The sequence below is a fragment of the Dreissena polymorpha genome, chromosome 11 (assembly GCF_020536995.1).
Source record: "Dreissena polymorpha isolate Duluth1 chromosome 11, UMN_Dpol_1.0, whole genome shotgun sequence".
Taxonomy (NCBI): domain Eukaryota; kingdom Metazoa; phylum Mollusca; class Bivalvia; order Myida; family Dreissenidae; genus Dreissena; species Dreissena polymorpha.
Window position 1 is genome coordinate 47,395,070 of NC_068365.1, and position 24,233 is coordinate 47,419,302.

Below are 24,233 nucleotides of genomic sequence, written 5' to 3' on the forward strand. Positions count from 1 at the left end.
GTGTCCATTAGTCTGTTTCAAATTGTAATTTGTTGTTAGGGTGTCCATTAAAGTCAGTTTCAAATTGTCATTGGTGTTAGGGTGTCCATTAAAGTCTGTTTCAAATTGTCATTGGTGTTAGGGTGTCCATTAGTCTGTTTCAAATTGTCATTGGTTGTTAGGGTGTCCATTAAAGTCTGTTTCAAATTGTCATTGGTTGTTAGGGTGTCCATTAGTCTGTTTCAAATTGTAATTTGTTGTTAGGGTGTCCATTAAAGTCAGTTTCAAATTGTCATTGGTGTTAGGGTGTCCATTAAAGTCTGTTTCAAATTGTCATAGGTGTTAGGGTGTTCATTAAGTCTGTTTCAAATTGTCATTGGTGTTAGTGTGTCCATTAAAGTCTGTTTCAAATTGTCATCAGTTTTAGGATGTCAATTAGAGTGTGTATCAAATTGTCATCAGTTTTAGAATGTCAACTAGTCTGTTTCAAGTTGTCATTGGTGTTAGGGTGTCCACTAAAGTCTATTTCAAATTGTCATCAGTTGAAGGATGTCAACTAGTCTGTTTCGAATTGTCATCAGTTTTAGGATGCCAACTACCAGCTAAATCCAATCAGTCTTAGTGGTACAATAGACATGGTTTTCCCATTGCTTTTAGAGGTCGGGAGTTCAATCTCTACTTTTGAGGTGTGTTTTTTTATATCCCCCGCCATAGGCTGAGGGATATTGTTTTGGTGTTGTCCGTCTGTATTTCCGTCCGTCCGTCCGGAGCCATATTTTGGAAGTGCTTTGGTAGATTTCATTGAAACTTATTATGAGTATATATATGGATAAGATGATGTACACCAAATGGTATTGTACACCATCTGTTAATAACGGAGTTTTGGCCCTTGGTTTTTTGAAAAAATGCTTTTTTGAATGTCAAATATAACACTTTTGTGTCCAGAAGCATATTGGCGGGGGATATCAATTCAACAAATTTGCTTGTTTTTTAAGATGTAGTCTTATCCGGGAAATTGCATAGAAAGTACAGTTAAATCAATCATACAAAAAGACACCGGACTGACCCAATGATTATAAATTATGTATTATTGCATACCCATGTAATTGTTCATTATCAGTCCCCTACCGGTGAAACCGGAGAGGGACTTACAGTTTGCGCTCTCTGTGTCTGTCACACTTTTCTGGATTCTGCGATAACTTAAAGAGTTCTTCATAATTTTTTATCATGAAACTTGAAACATGGACATATAGCAATATGGAGTTTATGCACATCATTTCATTTTGTTCCTACATCAAGAATTCTGGTTGCTATGGCAACAAATAAATACAAATATTCCTGAAAATGGTGGATCCTGCATAGGAAGGGAACTCAAATTGCTTGGCAATAGTCTTTTTTAACTAGAGGTTTTATATTTTAAAGACTGAACAAAAATTGACTAGTACTTGTGTATTACTTTGTGTATCAAATAAATTTTGAAAATAATAAGATTCTGTCATGTACTAATGTATGAATTAGTATTTATAAACACTTTCAAGATCTTACTTGTAGTTTACAGATTTCTTGCTTTTATATAGTGTAGTAATTTTGGTTGCATGAGATTTAATCCAAATTATGCATACTTTTCATCAAGCAGAATCACAGTCTGAAAAACAAGATATGTCACCATCAGAATACATATGACCCCCCGCCCCCGCCCCCGCCCCCCCCCCCCCCCCCCCAATGCTTTTTTGAAACCTAAACGCACATTTCAAAATCTAAACGCTGACCCTAAGTTCAAGGGTTCAATATTTGTGTGAGTATGGAAAAGCCTTGTCCATATATGAAGGTTACATCTGAAGTAACATAGAAGTTATGAGCATTTTTCGAAACCTGAACGCAAAAATGTGACAGAAAGACAGACGGACAGTGCGATCACTATATGCCCTCCTTCGGGGGCATAATAAATGTTTACACCTCTATTATGCCAAACACAGGGTGGTTGCTGCCCCATACAATTCATTAATCTTTACATTCATAATTTTTTCATGGGAATATTTTTTTTATAAATCACAAAATCGCATCTTTTTTACATTCAATTAAGAAGAGCAAAATAACAAAACATTGATAATTGGTAATATAACAAGGTCATTTTTCATAATGCATAACCTTAATTTCAATGTCAGGTTTTTGACCCAAATTGATATTTTTTGGGGAAATAATTGTTTTGTTTATTGATTTACATGCACTTTAGGCATTGACGAACTGAAAATGAACAATACCAGAAAAATACACGCAATTGTTTTCACAATTTTTAGTACAGTTACAGACAAAAAAATGTCTGTACAAGGCATCTACATCTAAATAAAGAAAAAACTCAATAAAAGTTCTAAAACTTTTATGCTACAATCATAAACATAGAGCATATATCTATATACAAAGCATAACGATTATTTTTCCAGAGAAATGGAAAATCCACTACCAAAATCATGATTTAAATGTAGCAATGAGAAATTAAAAAAAACAACATTGTGATGTCCATACTTTTTTGCTGATGGATATGAAAATATTCACAAACAACAAGTAAATTGCAATTCCTAGGGAAAATATGTGGACATTAATGTGTAATGTACATCATAGAGATGAAAAATAAGTTTCAATTTAATCACTTGTGAAATGTGGAAGTTTGATCCATAAACTTTTAACATTACAAACGAGAGACTGACAGAGAGACTTTTATAGACTTCCTTTGAAACTTTGTGTGTTGGGGTCTTATATTTTTATGCATGACTGGTTTGTGAACACTAGTACCAGAAGTACAGACATTATTTTAAAGTGATTAACCCTTCTTTGCATATCTTACATTTTTTAACTTCCAAAAATATTTATTACACATCATTACAAAAAACAACAAAACAAAAACAACACAACATAAGTAGTTATTTTAAAGTTAAAATAATACACAAAAAGAAATTCATATGCAAAAAAAATGTTACAAAAATCATTTTACAAAAAACTTTTTACAAAAAAACTCTGAATAACAATTTGTAAACTATATACAAATTCCTTTTTTTTTGCGAAACATTCCGCTGTCATCCTTAGTATATCACCCATTTGCCAAAAGTTAATTTACAGACAATGTATTATTTGTACTTAAACATAACAACAGCCATCATTTAATAAAAAAAAGCTCCTTTAACTTTGGGTGTGATTTAAAAAGGAAAATCCCCATTACAGGTTTCAAATAAAAGCATCATTTTGTATATAAATCCAGCAAAGTAAATATTTGTAAAATTAATTTGACATTTTAAGTGAGGAAATTAGCTGAAAGGAGGAAAAATTACACTAGAAATCGGGCCGAGGGCCGAATTTCGGCCCCAAAAACAGCCAAACGAGGGCCCTGCAGTAATAAAGAAATAAACTGTAATGAAATTCCAACTCACATTACTGCATATTGTACCTTTTGCATGAACTAAATGGCTTGACATAATTAATAAACGGTGAATACCTAGCTTTCAATGACAATACATTCCTAAAACAATTTCTTAAAAGCAAATGCTCACTTCTTGCTTGTCGTATAAAGACATTACAACTATGCAAATAATTGTGAGATATTTGCTATTCATTCACATTTTAGTCTTCATGATCAAATATGAGTTTATTTACAAATGGTTATTGCAGCTTTTGGTATCACTCTGCAATGACATATGTCATATAACGAAAGAGTGGCCACGTCATATAGACTGTGCTCTGTGAAAAAGGGGTTTAATGCATGTGCGTAAAGTGTTTTCCCATATTAGCATGTGCAGTCCGCACAGGCTAATCAGGGACGACATTTTCTGCCTAACTGGATTTTTGATAAGAGACTTTCTGAAAACGAAATATACCATACATGCGGAAAGTTTCGTTCCTGATTAGCCTGTACAGACTGCACAGGCTAACCTGGGACGACACTTTACACACCTGCATTAAACCCCCTTGTTCACAGAGCACGTATCATGTATTAATGATACTAAGGTCATTTGCAGATACCATTGGCAAGCAGTCTTCAGTCTGAGTGAGTGTTCACACATGTGATGACTCTCAAATATTTTGCTGTCTTTGAGAACCACCAATATTTTCACATATTTAGCATCCATCAAACAAATACAGGCCATATGTTCACATATTTACTGTCACTCTGACATACACAGGCTACGTGTTCACATGTTTAGCACCCATCAGACGTACACAGGCTGTGTGTGCAGGTGAGCTTCTTGTATTTCCCGGACCAGTCGTATCCGGTTGAGCATCTTAGCCATGTGGTCTACGCCCAGGGACGAGGTGGAGTACCAGACCGGGCTGTCAGGTACACATGACCTCTCCGGTACCAAGTAGAATGTGTCATTCCGGTTCTTGATACTTTCCGGGCTGATAAGGAACAAAATCGTTTTGATTTTACTGATTATTTTGGTGTTTTTTTGTGGTCCTTTATGTTTAATTTTCTTTATTAAGAATGCTATTAATTTAATGTGATTTTCTTTTTACAAACAAGATTCTGAGTTTGATTAAAGCCCATTTGAAATATCCTACATTGAAATTAGCTTAAGATCAAAGGTATTTAAATTTATGGTAAAAAGCAAACTGAGCATGAAAGTGTAAAATTGATGAATCTTTTTAGTGTTGTACATAAAGAATAATGGTAGGTCAGGTCAATTCATTCCTGAACCAAATTGTTACAACTGTTCCGCTGTCAGAGACATATGCCCCCCAAACGTGGCCTTGACCGTGACCTTTGACCTAGTGACCTGAATATCAATAGGGGTCATCTGCCAGTCATGATCAATGTACCTATGAAGCGTTCTTGATTATCATCGGGAAACCATTTGGTGGACGGACCGACCCACGGACAGACCGACATGTGCAAAACAATATACCCCCTTTTCTTCGAAGGGAGGCATAAAAATGTTAATAGTTAGTTGAATAAACCATGATCCCAGTATTGAGACATACTTCTCTTTCTTTACTGGAATACACTTTGCTATGCAGACTTAACCAGGTTTTCAGTTGAAACAAAGTCTGATAAAGGGAGACAATTCAAAATGTGTATTGTTAACCCCCTTGTGTAAAATTGACCTTGATTTCAATTAGAAAACAAGGGCTGTTTGTAAAACATGCATGCCCCCCATATGGATGTCAGTTGTAGTGGAATCCATTGTGTGAATACGTTTTTTGTCACTGTGACCTTGACCTTTGACCTAGTGACCTGAAAATCAATAGGAGTCATCTGCCAGTCATGATCAATGTACCTATGAAATTTTATGATCCTAGGCCTAATTATTCTTTAGTAATCATCCGGAAACCATTTTACTGTTTCGAGTCTCTGTGACCTTGACCTTTGACCTAGTGACCTGAAAATTGATACAGGTCATCTGCCAGTCATGATCAATTTACCTATGAAGTTTCATGATCCTAGGCATAAGCATTCTTAAGTCATCATCCGGAAACCATTTAACTGTTTAGAGTCACTGTCACCTTGACCTTTGACCTAGTGACCTGAAAATCCATAGGGGTCATCTGCCAGTCATGATCAAAGTTCCTATGAAGTTTCATGATCGTAGACGTTAGCTTTCTTGAGTTATCATCCGGAAACCATTTTACTGTTTTGAGTCAGTGTGACCTTGACCTTTGACCTAGTGACCTGAAAATCAATAGGGGTCATCTGCCAGTCATGATCAATTTACATATGAAGTTTCATGATCCTAGGCATAAGCATTCTTAAGTCATCATCCGGAAACCATTTTACTGTTTAGAGTCACTGTGACCTTGACCTTTGACCTAGTGTCCTGAAAATCAATTGGGGTCATATGCCAGTCATGATCAATGTACCTATGAAGTTTCATGATCCTAGGCCTAAGCATTTTTGGGTTATATTCCTTTCATAGTTACATAGTTGTTTCAAAATCAATCTATTTTTAGTTGTGGCGACCTTGACCTTGGAGATATTGACGTAATTCTTTCGTGCAACACACCGTCCAATAATGGTGAACAAATGTGCCAAATGATTTTAAAATGTCACAATGAATGACATAGTAATGGCCCAGACAAGCTCATTTATGGCCATTTTTGACCTTCAAACTCAAATAGTGACCTTGACCTTGGAGATATCGACGTAATCCTTTCGCGCGACACACCGTCTAATGATGGTGAACAAATGTGCCAAATGATTTTAAAATCTGACAATGAACGACAAAGTTATGGCCGGGACAAGCTCATTTATGGCCATTTTTGACCTTCAAACTCAAATTAAGACCTTGACCTTGGAGATATCGAGGTAATTCTTTCGCGTGACACACCGTCTAATGATGGTGAACAAATGTGCCAAATGATTTTAAAATCTGACAATGAACAACAGAGTTATGGCCTGGACAAGCTTGTTCCACCCGCCCGCCAGCCCGCCGACATTCGCCAATCTAATAACCAGTTTTTTTCTTCGAAAAACCTGGTTTAAAATCAAATCTTAGTGCACTAGAATTTTTCTATGGTTTTCATTAACTAATGAGTGACTTTTTCTAACAAATCTAACAAATCTAACAAATGGGCTCTGACATTTAAACTATAAAATATTTTAAACATGCACACAAATTTTCATTTAATATATAAATACACAATGAATTTCATTGCTCAATGCAGTATTGGCATACACACCATTTTGACAGGTAGAACTCGTACAGTTTGACTGGGCACCTTAGTGGGTTATCAAAGTTCTCTGTCTGCTCATACACTGGCATCTCTTCCTTCTTCTTCTTTTGCTGCTGTACCTCTGCAGTAAAGAAGTCAACAATTGATCCTCTATCTCTGAGAATAGGGCTTAATGCATGCGCACAGTGTCTGCACAATACTCATGTGTAAAAATACGTATTTAAGTGGCTAAGGGTTAACTGAGTCAACCACATGATTGTGCTGACATCTTATACTGGTAAAATCAGGTAAATTTGTTTCACCATATTTTGATCAGTTTGGAAAAACCATTATATTTCTTCCATAAATAGTAAACACAACAAGAGCACCGCAAAACGGGTGCCACGCTCGGCTGCGAAAGCTCGTCAGATTTTTTTTTTTTTTTAGAGGTGATTGACCTTGACCTTTGACCTAGAGACACAAAAATGGATGTGGCGTGTAGAACTCATGAAGGCCCAACTACATATGAAGTTTCAAAGTTGTAGGTGGAAGCATTTTAATTTTAGAGCAAAATGTGAAGGTTTTAGCACGCTGGCTATGACAATGCCTCGGGTTTTCTCCAAAAACAGCCGAGCTAATAAAATAAGAAATTTTACCAACCTGTAGGAAACACATCAGTCAACCAAGTACAACTAGAGCTTTGTCACAGACATGACGAATACCCCCATGTTCGAACTTGACCTTCACATCATCTAGATACAACTTCTGACCAAGTGTGGTGAAGATTGGATGTAAACTACTTGAATTAGAGAGCGGACACCATGCTGAATGTGTAAAACGTACTAAGTGACCGTGTGACCTAGTTTTTGATCTGGCATGGCCCATGTTAAAACCTGGCCTTAAGATCATGTAGATAAAACTTCTGACCAAGTTTGGAGAAGATCAAATGAAAACTACTTGACTTAGAGAGAGGACACCATGCTGAATGTTAAAAAACCCACTAAGTGACCACGTGACCTAGTTTTTGACCCGGCATGACCCATATTTGAATTTGACCTAGACATCATCTAGATACAACATCTGACCAAGTGTGGTGAAGATCGGATGAAAACAACTTGAATTAGGGAGCGGACACCGTGCTGAATGTTTAACAAAAGGGCCTGAAAGGCCCAAAGTCGCTCACCTGAGATAACAAGATATTATTGGGACAAATCTTCCTTCCTAGTTTCACGAAGATCGTGGCCTCTAGAGTGTTAACAAGGATTTACTCTAGTCATATAAGGAAAAATGCCCCGCCCCCTGGCAGCCATGTTTTTCAACCAACCAGCATCATTTTTGAACTCATCCAAGATATTATCAGGATGAATTTTCTGACCAAGTTTCATAAAGATCTGACAGTAAATGTGGCCTCTAGAGTGTTAACAAGATTTTACAAAGCCATATAAGGAGAAATGCCCCACCCCTTGGAAGCCATTTTTTTCTAGCAAACAGAATTATTTTCGAACTCATCCAAGATATCATTAAGACCAATCTTCTGACAAAATTTCATGAAGATTGGACAATAAATGTGGCCTCTACAGTCCTACTCAGTTACTCCCAGGACGGCTAGATTTTAGCCATCGGCTTATCAGCAGAACTAATTAGTGTTAACTGTTCTGTGGTCATAAAGCACACTCCCCTGTCAGGCTGACAACAGCCTGCTTGGCGATAATAAATGAACCTAGGTGTTATATCTGGCCAAATCTGAATATGCTGCAACATGTTTCAGAGAGTTATCGACCAGTGTAATTATCAGTTGTGCCAAATATTCACAGCCAATACAACATTTATTTTGATATTTTATATTTATAAAACAGGTAAGCTTGAAATTTGTTAGTAAAATAATTTTATGTTCACCTTTGTTACATTTTAAATTTGACATGTAACAAGCACCAACACTGTAATATGAAATGATTGAAATTAAAACTAATAGAAGTTATTATGATTTTAAACGATAGTTTTCTGTACTCTATCAGATTGAGAACCAAAATGACTTTTCATATTCCATGACTGAGGTAACTTAGAATAGTTTTTGACGAAACTGATTCAGAATATATTATCTTTGATGAGTTCAAAGCATTTCTAACAAGAAATATCTTTAAAAAAGATATACGGCGTTGATTGTGGTTGGAGTTTATGGAAGGTAAAGATTTAAATGAATGAGATCAAGGATAGCTAATATCTTTTTCTGTGCAGTTTTTAGCTGCATCAAACGCAGTACGGGATGTTACGCGGAGTTTTCGCGGCTTATTTTACATTATTACATATTGCTGGTCATAAACCTATAGATACAAAAAAGAAAACCAAAGTCAACTGGCCACACGCGAAGTCTCCGTACATATTTTAAATAAGTATACGCGCGTTCTTCGAACAAACCTGTTCGAGTGGTTTATCGGGAATTGCTACGTGTATTTGATTCGATTATTAACAGTATCGAGAATCATCGCGCTCATACTTAATACATTAGTCAATATGCTGCAATAATACATTAGTAAATATGATGGAATAATTCTTGTTAATTAATTAAAAATAATATTTATCATGGTATTGTTGAAAACACATTAAGAATCTATTATTGACATGCCATAAAATAATATCGCTGGATATCTTCATTTCACATCTTTCTGGTGGTAAAGAAAATTCTGGTTCACCTAGTTCACGCTATAGCGTCTTTATTATATAACTATTATATAACTGACCGCGAACTCCGAACAGCACAGAAGGTCTGACCTGTATATAAACTCTGACATTCAAACACACTAACCGCGAACTGACCCCTTATACCTCGCGGGTTGAAATGCAACACATTAAAGTGAGGCATCGCTTCCACTGCTCTTTATACTTTTACATATAACATGTTGACAGGAATATGGAAGTCAGTACTAAATATGAGAACATGGCCTTTAAGTACACAACATTCACGCGCTGAAAATCCTCTGAAAATAAAAGATGTACGCACAAACTGTATTGATGTCGAGATTGAGTGTTAAACTGTTCTATCTATAAAGCCTTTTTATTAGAGATAAAACTGTTTCATGCTGAACACGCAGTAAAACAGTGTTACAAAGACGCGGACATGTTTCCAATGTTCTAGTGGTATTATCAAATCAGCCAATGCAGTCAATGAAGTGTATTCATCTGTACTTGGCCGCGGGAAGTTTTATTTGAATTGTATTGGACGCTAACAAAGGTCAGGCTAAGGTGAAAAGCTGGCGTATTCAGCTGACGCCGAAAAAACAATAAGTGTGGAGTTGAACCAGCAATTAAAAGTGGCAACATTTTCAGTTGGTTGAAAGGAAAAGATCACAGTGTAAAATGTGTTGAAGGAAAACCTTTATTTAAACTGGAGAGCATATAGTGCAATACTGTATGTCATATCGCTACACACATGAAGTGTGTAGACAGGTTGCGAAGGAATTAAGGGGATATTAGTTAAACAGTCAGAGGAAACCCCCATAACATCTACAAAAGAGATATACAAACATATAGTTAATGCTGATTTTCTATCTAAAATTCTTTTGTCGGAACTTAAAATTGAGGAAAGTGGCATTACAACATTAAATTCATTTTACAAAAATGAGTTTACTGAAGAAAGCTGGAGGAAAATATGTTTCTTTGAAATGCATTTTATGAAAGAAGGAGATACACATGTACCGGCATATATGCCTACAATAGCAAAATGTTGCTTTCAAATTTTGTAGCTTTATGCTGCATAATTACATTTTACTTTAATTCTGATATATAAATTATATATGTTTTATTTTGATTGTGTAGGAAGTTGTAATGGTTCGAACACATGATATCGATAAGTTTATACATAATGTTAGTTATCGTTAGTATCAATCATTATTAAAATCTAATTGATCAGGTACCGTATAACGGCGCAACCTTTTAACTGACTTTATGTAGCTAGCCTACATAGTGTTGGAATTTATGTCTTGAATCTGAATAGATGTACAATTTGTGTAAGTGGTTACATATTTTAAAAAAAGTGTACACAAATACAAGCATGCTGTTATTTTACAGAGAAGAATTTCAAACAAGAAAGAAACATGATGTTTGATGAAGTAGTGCACAGATGGATAAAATATGTTTGAAGTACATCAATGCAAAATTCATGTTGATAAGACTTTAAGTTGGGACATTTTGGTATTTAATATTTATCAACCACAGGATACTACATCTAATTAATTCATTTAATTATATAATTTAAGTTCAACACTCCACTAGCAAATTTCATGCTGGATACTCATGCTGATAGTCCTGTAAAGTTGTTTATTAAAAAATTTGTTTTTTAACTTACTGATTAGTAACATGGTTACCTGTTATGTATATTATGTGAACATTTGTTATGTGAATTACAATGGTGAAGTTGGTATTTGGTGTATAGATTAATGTTTTTTTCCATGAAATGTCCTTGCAAGAAAAGTTTGGGTTACAATCATGACAGTACTAAATATAAATGTATACAGCAGCTTATCATTTTATTATTATAAATTGACAATAATTCATAGAGTTTATGTGGCATACTATTAATTGTATTTCAACTTGTTTATATGAACATTAATAGATGTACATTGAAAATATAAGGAATATTCAATTGCTTACTTCTGAATAATTTGATAATTATGTGTAATAAAAATTATCTGCATTATAATTTTATATAACATAATTATAATTATGCTCTGAGATCATTGCATACTCTTCGCATATTCATATACTTTACATAACATACATGTAGTTTAATTAACATGTTGTTGTAAATTCAATAATAAACTATGTAAGAGTTTTGATCTGTTTTTTTTAATATTTTAATCCATCATTCAAATACAAGCATGATGCTCTTTATTAAAATGGCTTTAGTTATTTAATATTAATTAACTCTTGATACCTATTAAATGCATGCCCCTGTATTTTTCTACAATCAAATTATTCATTTAGTGTGTGAATAATGTTTAAAACGCTCTGAATTCTCAGCATTCTACACCAGTATCTTGTAATTAGATATGGCCAATAAATCCCCTCAAGTTATCACTACCAACAGTGATCAGCTCTTCACACCACTTTGATAATGACCCCTAAACAGTTAGATAGATTAGCCATGATCTTGTTGAATCTATGGAGAAAGGAGTAACCAAGTAGGACTGTCTAGAGTGTTAACAAGGTTTTACTATAACCATATATAGCCATATAAGGAAAAAATGCCCCGCCCCTGGTGGACATGTTTTAAAGCAACGAAAACCATTTTCAAACTCATCCAAGATATCATTGGGACAAATCTTCTGACCAGGTTTCATGATGATCGGAAAATAAATGTGACCTCTAGAGTGTAAACAAGGTTTTACTATAGCCATATAAGGAAAATAGCCCCGCCCTCGTGGTGGCCATGTTTTTCAACCAACCGGAATCATTTTTGAAATCGTCCAAGTTATTATTGGGATGAATCTTCTGACCGAGTTTCATGAATATCGGACTATAAATGTGGCCTCTAGAGTGTTAACAAGATTTTACTATAGCCTTATATAGCCCAGGGATCATATTTTCCCGCAACATCAATCGGTCCGGATATAAATGGGGAAAAGTATCCGAAAATGTGTATCAGAAATCATGACAAATTACGTTAAAATATATACCATTGATTTTGCCATTCATGAAGGTGGTATAATACATGTACAAGTAAAATTCCCTTAGGCATTTTTAAAAAAAACAAAACGAGTTTTCTCAACTGGTTTTATCATTTGGTATTTCATTGTTGTTTTGTGTGCTGTTTTATCAGACTTTTTTCATTGTTGTCAATATTATTAACCTGTGTAAGTATATACCGATGTTTTAAATTGTTGTAGACTCGATAATATCTTACAAACATGAACTGAACCAAACAAATGTCTGTGCGTAGGTTGGCTACTGACAACAACAAACCAAATAATTAAGAAATAATTTGTTGTCAAATAACCCACGTCCGATAGTTTAGATGCGTAGGGATATAATCACGAAAGCAAAGCATTTGAAACCACGCATCTAATTTTCCGGTCGTGAGTTATTCAACAACAAAGTATAAAGTACACGAATTATTTCTATTCTAACACGGTTTTACTAAAGATTTATTCAATGTTTATTATTTTTCTTGTGTACTATTTTATGTGAAGTTCCGCCCATAAAAATAACTTTTGGCTGTTCTGTCGATCAGATCCGCGACTTTCATTCATAATTATATTACCGGATAATTACGCTGGTTGAAAATGTATGGGCATGTTTCGTTTAGTTACAGCGCGTGCATTCAGACGCGTCTTTTCGGATGCGTCTTTAATCCGCTGTTCACAAGTTTTTTATTCTTGGTCTGACGTGCAATAAACCAGCCCTGACCGGTTTAGAGACTGCAGCGAATGGTTAATCACATCTAATCGAGATAAGAATGTCATTAGGGTGTGTTAGCATGTACACTGTGTAATCGATTTCATGACATGGGATTATTAATAGCAAACAGAATCGGACCGACTGTTTGGGATTTTCAATCGATCTTTCATGACCCCAATCGGTCTAGGACCGACAAAACCGAAAAAAATATGATCCCTGATATAGCCATATAAGGAAAATTGCCCCACCCCTTGGCATTCATGTTTTTCAAGCAAAGGTTACCATTTTTGAACTCATCCAAGATATCATAAAGACAAATCTTCTGAGCAAGTTTCATTAAGATCTGAAAATAAATGTGGCATCTAGAGTGTTAACAAGGTTTTACTATAGCCATATAAGGAAAAATGCCCCGCCCCCTGGCGGCTATGTTTTTCAACCAACCGGCATCATTTTCGAACTCGTCCAAGATATTTTTGGGATGAATCTTCTGACCAAGTTTCATAAAGATCAGACAATAAATGTGGCCTCTAGAGTGTTAACAAGATTATACTATAGCCATATATAGCCATATAAGGAAAAATGCCACGCCCCTTGGCAGCCATGTTTTTCAAGCAAACGTTACCATTTTCAAACTCATCCAAGATATCATTGAGACTAATCTTCTGATAAGGTTTCATGAAGATCTGAAAATAAATGTGGCCTCTAGAGTGTTAACAAGGTTATACAGTAGCCATATAAGGAAAAATGCCCCGCCCCCGGCAGCCATGTTTTTTAACCAACCTGCATCATTTTTGAACTCGTCCAAGATATTATTGGGATGAATCTTCTAACTAAGTTTCATGAAGATCACATTATAAATGTGGCCTCTCGAGTGTTAACAAGATTTTACTATAGCCATATAAGGAAAAATGCCCCGCCCCTTGGCAGCCATGTTTTTTAAGCAAATGTAACCATTTTCGAACTCATCCAAGATATCACTGAAACCAATCTTCTGACCAAATTTCATGAAGACTGGACAATAAATGTGGCCTCTAGAGTGTTAACAAGGCAAATGTTGACGCTGCTCGACGGACGACGCACGACAGACAAAAGGCGATCACAAAAGCTCACCATGAGCACGTTGTGCTCATGTGAGCTAAAAAGCAAGTATGCATAACTGATCTCAAAATGTTAATTTATACCCCTGAACAAAAATAATTTTGTTGCTGACCTTTCCCCTGTGGCGTTGGGCAGTAGTATCTGAGATATACACTTCTTCCCGAGTTAGGCCCAGTACCAGAGCCGCGCCCGGACGGGGTCTTCTTCCAGTGCTTCATGATGTGGGTGAAGGAGAGACGGAGGTGGTCCTCGGAGGTCTTCAGCATGAAGTACTTGGTGTTGAAGTACACCAGGGAGTTGAGCAGGACGTGGGGGGAGTGTGCGCCCAGCTGCTTGGACTCCCATAGGTGCTCCTCCTCTATACGACACACAAGCTGACCTAGTGGGGTGATATAGGGTTACATGGCAGTGAATGTTGTTTTGTTAATTAATCAGTACACATTTTTAAATTTAAATTGAGTCGTATTCAGAGTAAACTGGGCATAATGCATGTGCGTAAAATGACGTCCCAGTTAAGCCTGTGCACGACACTTTCTGCTTTTATGACATTTTTCGTTTAAATGAAGTCTCTTCTTAGCAAAATCCAATTTAGGCAGAAAGTGTCTTCCCTGATTAGCCTGCGTGGATTGCAATCAATCAAAATGTAGGTTTGAGCCTTGCTCTGGGAATAAGGGGTTTAATGCATGTACATAAAGTGTCTGTCCAGATCAGCACAGGCTCATCTGGGACAACACATGCACATACCAGCTACCTGCAGGACTGGATAGTGAGCTTAATGTCAGTGCATGTTGCTGTTTTTTTAACCCTTTACCTACTCCGGTACTTATTTTGATACTGATGAGCTTCAAACAGCATAAAACCTGAATAGACTGCGAGTCTGTCTGTCTGTCTGTCTGTCTGTCTGTCTGTCTGTCTGTCTGTCTGTCTGTCTGTCTGTCTGTCTGTCTGTATGTATGTATGTATGTATGTATGTATGTATGTATGTATGTATGTATGTATGATGTATGTATGTATGTATGTATGTTGTATGTATGTATGTATGTATGTATGTATGTATGTATGTATGTATGTATGTATGTATGTATGTATGTATGTATGTATGTATGTATGTAGTATGTATGTATGTATGTATGTATGTATGTATGTATGTATGTATGTATGTATGTATGTATGTATGTATGTATGTATGTATGTATGTATGTATGTATGTATGTATGTATGTATGTATGTATGTATGTATGTATGTATGTATGTATGTATGTATGTATGTATGTATGTATGTATGTATGTATGTATGATGTATGTATGTATTGTTGTATGTATGTATGTATGTATGTATGTTTGGATATATTATAAATTTTATTATATCTTTTTTTTGCCCCTTTGATTGAGGCAGAAATAGCTAATATGTCCAAATCTAATATACAGCTTACTTTGAAACTGAAACTGTTGTAAATAATAAGCTGAAAACAAACTACAAATATACACTAACATATATCAGAAACAAATAATTTTTCAATAAAACAGAAAAAAGACTTAAACAAATGTTTAAGATACACATATATAACAAACTGTAATGCTTAAACGAAAAGAAATCTAACAGAAACAAAATCTTTAAAGAATAAACAATTGCACTTTGCTATTACCTGCATGATTCAATTTTGGTTCATATCTTGTTAGTATTTCATTTAGACACTCCGTAAATCTGTCATAATAAAAGTCGCTGAATATATTGTCGATGCGGCCATTTTCAAACAGATACTGTTGAATGCCTGCCAAGAAACACAAAACAAAAACCTCTTGTTGAGTGAAAATAGAAAAGAAAAATACCTAAACATAAAGATGAGTCATGCGAAAATTGGTCTTATGCCATATATGGCCAGTGTAGCTCAAGTCCAGCCTGCACATCCACGTAAACTGGTACTGGGCTAAACTTTTTGCTAATGACCACAAAGTAATGTGTGATTTTATAGCAGACAGCCAAGCTCCTGACCAGACTGCGCGATTGTACAGGCTTGTCCAGAGTAGTGGGCCCGATATGGCATAGGACCCATATTCCCATGAAGCAGCTCAATATTTACACTAATAATACCTGTATGATTAAGTTTTGGTTCGTATTTGGTGAGTAACTCATTGAGACATTCGGTGAAGCGTTCATAGTAGTAGTCCCCGAAAATGTTGTCAATGCGGCCACTCTCAAAAAGATACTGCTGTAGGCCTGGTGATAATAGAGCAGTATCGTCATAGTAACACAGGACTGAACACTTGACATTCATATAATTCTCAATTGGCTAGATTATCTGGCTAGAAGCTGCAGTGTCTATAAAATGACATTGGCTGGAGACAGAAGTCTACATGTTATTGGCTAAATGCAGATGCCAATAAAATGTAATTGGCTTAAATCAGAAGGCTAAAAAATGTAATTGCCTAGAGGCAGGAGTCTATAAAATGCTATTGGCTAAAGGCAGGAGTCTATAAAATGTAGTTGGCTAGAGGCAGGCGTTTAAAAAATGTTGTTTGCTGTATAAAGACGTGTTTAAAATGTAAAAAGCTAGGGGAAGGAGTCTATAAATGACACTCTTTCATTAATCTGCCTTAAACACATGGTCTCCAACATTAGGCAAAAAGCAGCCTATAAAACAAACATATGTAGCACCAGGAATATCAATTCTTCATTCATCAGAGAATGTGGGACTTAGAGAATGTGGGACTTAGAGAATGTGGGACTTAGAGAATGTGGGTCTTAGAGAATGTGGGACTTAGAGAATGTGGGACTTAGAGAATGTAGGACTTAGTTTGTAGTGTCTATGTAGAGCTGTAATAATGTTTCAATTACAACCATCAGCATCTTATTATCTTAGATAATTGATCTGTATAAACACAAGATAAAATTTATCCTCAAAAAAGAAATACAACTCTTGAAGTAGAAAAATCAATATTTAGCATGAACACATATGTTCTATTTTATGACCTTTTGTTAATTGAATAAAACATAAAATATTCAATTTGACAATCAATGTGTTGAAAATAAAAATATGATAAACGTTTCAGAGCTGAACAGACACAAAAACAGTCATTATATGAGCCGCATTCTGGGAAATCAGGGCTAAATACATGTGTATAGTGTCATTCAATATAAGCCTGTGCCGTCTGCACAGGCTAATAATGGATGACACTTGTGTAAAAACTTGATTTTTGTTTATAAGAGACCTCCTAAAAAAATAATTCCATGAGGCAGAAAGTGTTGTCCCTGATTAGCCTGTGAGGACTGCACAGCTTATCATGAGGCAGAAAGTGTTGTCCCTGATTAGCCTGTGAGGACTGCACAGCTTATCTGGGATGAAACTTAAGCCACATGCATTCAGCCCAGATTTCCCAGAAGGAGACTTATATGAAGGTATCTGGATATCCACTGAGTACCTACCTAGGCACAGGTAGTATATACTGTCTACAGGAGACTTATATGAAGGTATCTAGATATCCACTGAGTACCTACCTAGGCACAGGTAGTATATACTGTCTACAGCGTACTCTTCCCCATTGGGTTTCCTCACTTCCTTCACAAAGAGACACAGCGAGTAGTTCAGCTCGTCCGCTGTGCACTGAAGAATGTCTGACTTGAACGTCTTTAATGTCTTTCCGTATCCAGTCTTTGACGTCTGCTCCAGCTGAGCGTTCTTCTGCAGCACCCAGTGCTTGAACGCGTTAACACCATACGTGTACTTGAGATGGAAGTTCATGTCAGGGGGAGGGGCAACGGCTGGAGGTGGTGGGGAGGGCGACGGATCCTTGTACAACGGCTGTGGGGTGTCCACTTTCTGTCGCTTCGATTGGCGTCTTGGTGTGGAGTTGGATTGTCGCTTGTTCGTACTGCCCCCTCCTCGCGACCGTCTGCTGCGTGTGGAGGCAGGGATGTACTCGTCTTCATCGTCATCATCGTCTGGGGCGCTTGCTTGTATCGGCTGTGGTGGAGCTGTCGGGATACATACAGAATATAATAAGCAAATGAGTCGCCTTTAGGAAAACAGGGCTTAAGTGAAAGCATGTGCATAAAGTGCGGTCATAGATTTGTCAGAGCAGTCTGCGCATACTAATCAGGGCCAAAAGAGTTGTCCAGCGGGTTTCTTCAACGGACCAATTTCCATAGAAAAATTGCAATAAAATTCCCAATTCGAAAAATATTTCCAAATAAAAACAAGAGATTGCCAAGCAATATTGTCAACTACTGGCTTCACCATTGTCAGAAATTCCACCATTGTCAGATTTTTATATATATATTTGTTGCCATAGCAACCATAATTTTTGACGTAAGAACAAAATGAAATGACCTGCATTATGTCCATATTGCCATCTATACATGTTTCAAGCTTCATGAAAAAATACTAAGAACATTTAAAGTTATAGCAGGATCCAGAAAACCACCATTTTCAGCAGTATTTCTAGTCTATTTGTTTCCATAGCAACCAGAATTTTTGACGTATGAACAAAATGACGTGCATAATGTCCATATTGGCATCCATCCATGTTTAAAGTTTCATGAAAAAATATTAAGAACTTTAAAAATTATCGCAGGATCCAGAAAAGTGTGACGGACAGACTGACAGACAGCAAACCATAAGTCTCCTCTGGTGAAACAGGTAGGGGACAATAATCAAAGAAACAAATGGCTAATAATGATTACACCTCAATTTTCCTTTAATTACATTGAACAAAGTATATAACAATAATTTAAAACATTTTTTTTTTTAATTTGAATGATAATAAAGAGTTATATTGAATTAGTTTTTCCCAAATCAGTGAACTTTTAGCTTAAACAAATCCTAATCCCAAAATAGCATTTTCCCATAATTGCCAGCAAAAAGCCTTAACTCAAATCTCAAGGACACAGACTGTGGTACCTGTATTGACAGCGACAGGTTCTAGAGAGTTCTCGAGGTCCATGGCAGGTTCCTCTGACATCTCCGTGGCCATACGCAGGGCCATCTGAAGCATGTCCTCCCCCAGGTCGGCCCCAGAGGCACCCGAGGGGCCTGGGGTAGGGGTCACATCCTTGATCACCTTGGAAACGGGTGCTGAAGGGAAATCAAAGCATGATAATTATTGTGCAAGATTGAATGCCCCATATAGCCGATATGAAATGGGGTCAGTTTTGAAAATAAAACATTTTTGGAATAATTACAAATAATCATATAGTTCTCTCACGTATAACTTCTTCAATCAGATATGTATTAGCTCTTTCATCTTACATGCCATACAAGTGTCAAGTCTTTCAGGCAGTTAATTCATATACCGGTAAGCATAAATCCTCCATCACAATTCTTGAATATAATCATAGTCTTCTTGACAACACCTGTCAAGCCTATGTCAAACTTCTCCTATTTTCTTGTTTATTTTGCTATTTTATGTGTGTTTTATTTATATTATCTATCAACATTATTTGTATGCTATGATTTACTTTCCTATTCTTGTTGTTTAATAATCAGAATTGCATACAACAATTGTTTGTATAGTCAAACTTCATCTCACTGTGTATCTGCATTTATGTTATGATTTCATTTTGCAAGTACATTTATCGCTTATTATGCAAATAAATAAACCGACTAATGACACTTCCATACCAGTGTCTCCATGACAACCACTACTCACCTTCAATCTCCTCCTCTTCCTCCTCACTGATGGAGGTACCACACTTCCATATCAACTAACAACACTTCCCTACCAGTGTCTCCATGACAACCACTAATCACCTTCAATCTCCTCTTCCTCCTCACTGATGGAGGTACCACACTTCCATATCAACTAACAACACTTCCCTACCAGTGTCTCCATGACAACCACTAATCACCTTCAATCTCCTCTTCCTCCTCACTGCTGGAGGTCCCAGACGAGTCCTCCTTGCCTGCCACCATGTCTGCCATCATAAGAAGCTCTGCCTCCAGTGGGTCTGCTGGGATCTTCTCGCGGATGTCCTGCATTCAGAAAGCATCAGATAATAAAATGTATCTTGTAAAAACATGTTTTCCAATTTACAGAAACCATATCTCACTCGTTTTAGTCCCCACATGAGCCGTTTTAGGATTAAATTTGATACTTTATGAGAAAAGTGGACATAAACACAAAACTTAACCGGACGCCGATGGTGATGACAATAGCTCTTTTTTTTTCCTCAAAAAATAGATGAGCTAATAAACAATAGCTGTCTGAGAACAGCGCGCTCGACTATTTGAGTGCTTGACAGTATAACGTAAGCAATCATGGGGAAATTGTTCATATTCAATAATTTATTAGACGATCTTTCAAAAATAAAAAAAAGGAAAAAACTAAAAAAAAATTAATTTTTTTGGGGGAGGGGGGGTCGGGGGGGGTTGGGGTGGGGGGGGGGTATTGTTTGGGTGGAATCCATTGTGGTATTCAGGTAAGTGTTGTTTTGTCAAAGTCATAATAAAATGTGATCATAAATAAAGAAGTTATGGCAATTTAAGCAAACTGTTCAATTATCTAAGTGTAAAAGGGGCCATAAGTATGTCAAAATGCTTGATACAGTGGTATGCTCTTGATTATAAGTTGGGGTCATGTTGGTAAACAAATATGCAACATATAAAAGCAATATGTCAAAGGATAAAGAAAATATTTGGGGTAGTACGCAAACTTTAACATAGATTTATCAATAATATGCCCATTCTAAGTATAAAAGGGGCAATAATTATGACAAAATGCTTGATAGAGTTGTCTGCTCTTGTTTATAGGTTGGGGTGATGTTGGTAAACAAGTATGCAAAATATGAAAGCAATATGTCAAGGGACAATGAAAATAAATGGGGTAGTATGAAAACTTTAACATTTGCTGCATATTCTAAGTGGAAAAGGGGCCATAATTATTACAAAATGCTTGATAGAGTTGTCTGCTCTTGTTTATAGGTTGGGGTCATGTTGGTAAACGAGTATGCAAAATATGAAAGCAATATGTCAAGGAACAAAGAAAATATTTGGGGTAGAACAAAACTTTAACATTTGCACGCTAACGCAGACGCTCACGCCGGGTGAGTAGGATAGCTCCACTATATATATTTCATGTATAATAGTCGAGCTAAAAATCTGTACAGTTACTGTGAAAAGAAGTTAAATTTATGGTAAGGAAATATATAATATGAGATTTATAATTATATAAATTACTTGAAAATAATTGTCTCTAACAAATCTCTATTTTTAGTAGCAAATAATTAAAAGCCACTCTCTATTTTTAGAAGCAATTAATTAAAAGCCACTACCGTGACTAGATTCACCACTCAATGTGCAGCTCCACGAGATACACATGCCAAATATCAAGTTGCTATGTTCAATATTGAATAATTATCTCCCTTTAAAGCTTATTTCTTCCCTTGGATTTTTATTTTTGACCTTAGACCTTGAAGGATGACCTTAACCTTTTACCACGATTTGTATGTCAGAAACACAATGCCGCCTACTGCGCCACTTTGATTTATAAAAAAGAAATTAAAAATTTGGCAGGTCAGATAATTATGTCCATTTAAAGCTTTTTACTTCCCTTGGATTTGTTTTTTTCGATCCCTAGACCTGGAAGTATGATGTTCCCCTTGAAATTTTACCACTCAAAATGTGCAGCTCCATCAGATACACATGCATGCCAAATATCAAGCTTCTATCTTCAATATTTAAAAAGTTATGGCCAATGTTAAAGTTTTTTTCCGGACAGACAGACTGACGGACAGTTCAACTGCTATATGCCACCCTACCAGGGGCATAATAAAACCCACTGTTAATCCTCACAATCCTAGTATACCCACTCACCTTGATCTGCTTGAGGATGCTGGTGGCGCTCTTCTTGGTGGTGGGTATGAATATGGGAACCGGTACAGGCACAGGTACGGGTACCAGTATGGGGGTGGGCATGCTGTACATGGACAGGGGCGTCGGTACATAAATGGGAACCGGTACTGGGATGAAGTAACGGTCTGGCTCTGACTTATCTGAAACAGATATTTGTAATTGTTCCTGTTCATTTGCCAATTTTATACATGTACATCCTTCTGTTAAACCTTGCTCCCCTGAGATATGCTTTTTAATGTTTGTAATCCCTAAGAAAATCAGAAAAGTGTTGTCACTGATAAGCCTGTGTGGACTGCACAGTCTAATCTCGGAAACACTTTGCGCACATGCATTAAGCATGTAGTCCCGCAGAAAATAAAATTATATTCGAGACTTATTTTACAGATATAAGTTTTAAAGCCTTCATTTCCAACAGAAAGATACTCATGAGCAGCAAACAGCATAAAACCTGAACAGACTGTGAGTTACTGGCAGGCTGTTTTTTTTGTTTTCTGCTGGTTGCACATAGCCATTTCCGCTTGGCTTCTGAGCAGGAACAGGTTCACCAAAATAACAGTTTTGATGAAATAAATTAATAAAAGTTAAAGAGCACAAATCAAGCTCTTCAGATATATAATTTACAGGTATTTTATCAATCACAAGATATTCAAACCTCTCCAAATTTAAAGATAAATGAACTTATGACAAAAGAGGTAGTTGCTTGATTCCGAGATTGCAAAAGAAAAACAAGCAAATTCGTTGAATTGATGTCCCCCGCCAATATGATTCTGGACACAAAAGTGTTATATTCGACACTCAAAATAGCATTTTTTAAGATACAAAGGGCCATAACTCCGTTATTATCAGATGGTGTACAATGCCATTTGGCGTGCATCATCCTAGTATTCATATATATACTCATACCAAATTTCAATGAAATCTGTCAGAAACACGTCAAAGCACTTCCAAGATATGGCTCCGGACGGACGGAAAGACGGACGGACAACGCCAAAACAATATCCCTCCGCCCATGGCATGGGATAACAAGTTCAAGCATTATTCAAGAATGTGTTTGTGCTAGAAAAACCCAATGGCATCTTAAATTTCTGAAAAAAATAATATTTTTATGCATGTTCAAAAAGCCCTGTTTTCCCATATCAAGGCACAATTTTTTAATGGCTGACATCAGGTTAATAGCGCTGCTCAAATCAAAATGACCACATGTAGTACCTGTCTGCACTTCCTTGGACTGTGTGTGTGGCCTACAGGAAGTTGCCTTCGTCATGGTGATAGGCTTGCATAGCAATGCCTTGTTCTTCATGGGCTTAGGGGAAGGGGGCTGTATAATGATCTGCTGATGAACCATTTGGCTGCCTGCCGCAGAGCTTGTCTACAACAAAGCATTTCTTTGTGATACATTGTTAGCTTATTTTCTTTTATATGGTGTCATCACCTCAAAAACATCTTTTATTTCTTATCACTAACATTGATCAAACCACGTAGTCTCGACTTAAGTATCTAGATTGTGTTTTTGTTCTCAACTAGCATCAGTCATTTTGGCAAATGTTAACTTTTCAGACACCAGTAAAATGTAGAGAAAACAAGATGTGTTTGTGAAACACTATGTCCCCCCCCATATATTTGACCTTTGACCTTGAAGGATGAACTTGACCTTTCACCACTCAAAATGTGCAGCTCCATGAGATACACATGCCAAATATCAAGTTGCTATCTTCAATATTGCAAAACTTATGGCCAATGTTAAAGATTGACACAAAAAACAAAAAAACAAACCAACAGACAGGGCAAAAACAATATGTCTCCCAGTATAGAATGGGGGACATAAAAATGCTGCTGTCAGTCACACAGTAAAAATATTTATCTATCACCTATTCTTACCTTCCCGACAGGAGTCGGAGTGTTGGATGCGGCAGCAGGCAGTGTTTTCATATTCACCTCTGGCTGTGGGGCTACAACCAACCAACATAGGAACTTAATGAAGTAAGCAAAACCATTGCAATAAACAGGCAACATCATTAATATTATGTTGCTTTAATGTTTCCCTTTAATTATTGTGACCATAATTTTGATTTTTCACTGTGCTTCTGAGCAGGAAAGGGTTTATAGAATTTATTTCTTCGTTACCTGGTGACTTTTGAGGAGCCAATGAGATCACATTGGAGATGATAGGGAATGAATCCGTCACATTTGTGGCAGCACTGACAGCCTTTATGTTGTTTCTGGCTGCTGGCATGTTTGGCTGTGGCGATATGTTGCCTAAAAAACAAAACAAAATAG

At 36.5% G+C, this 24,233-nt stretch overlaps 2 protein-coding genes across 10 annotated transcripts in view; one reads left to right on the forward strand and one right to left on the reverse strand.

Annotated features, from left to right (window-relative positions):
* The window catches only part of LOC127851849 (bcl-2 homologous antagonist/killer-like), a 236,465-nt gene that overhangs the window by 64,637 nt on the left and 147,595 nt on the right, over window positions 1-24,233 (forward strand). The gene's annotated exons all lie outside the window — the stretch shown is intronic.
* The window catches only part of LOC127851818 (zinc finger MYM-type protein 4-like), a 74,932-nt gene continuing 53,038 nt past the window's right edge, over window positions 2,340-24,233 (reverse strand). For 5 of the 6 annotated variants that reach the window (XM_052385730.1, XM_052385728.1, XM_052385726.1 and 2 more), the window contains exons 13-23: window positions 24,081-24,212; window positions 23,835-23,905; window positions 23,166-23,325; window positions 21,918-22,096; window positions 19,955-20,078; window positions 19,008-19,181; window positions 17,606-18,082; window positions 16,202-16,327; window positions 14,222-14,488; window positions 6,646-6,760; window positions 2,340-4,368 (exon numbers count right to left, since the gene is read on the reverse strand). In XM_052385730.1, the coding sequence (XP_052241690.1) occupies window positions 4,179-4,368; window positions 6,646-6,760; window positions 14,222-14,488; window positions 16,202-16,327; window positions 17,606-18,082; window positions 19,008-19,181; window positions 19,955-20,078; window positions 21,918-22,096; window positions 23,166-23,325; window positions 23,835-23,905; window positions 24,081-24,212 (2,015 nt within the window). In that variant the 3' untranslated portion in view covers window positions 2,340-4,178. Of the gene's footprint in view, window positions 4,369-6,645; window positions 6,761-14,221; window positions 14,489-15,755; window positions 15,882-16,201; window positions 16,328-17,605; window positions 18,083-19,007; window positions 19,182-19,954; window positions 20,079-21,917; window positions 22,097-23,165; window positions 23,326-23,834; window positions 23,906-24,080; window positions 24,213-24,233 lie in introns of all 6 variants that reach the window. The other variant, XM_052385724.1, reaches the window with a different exon arrangement.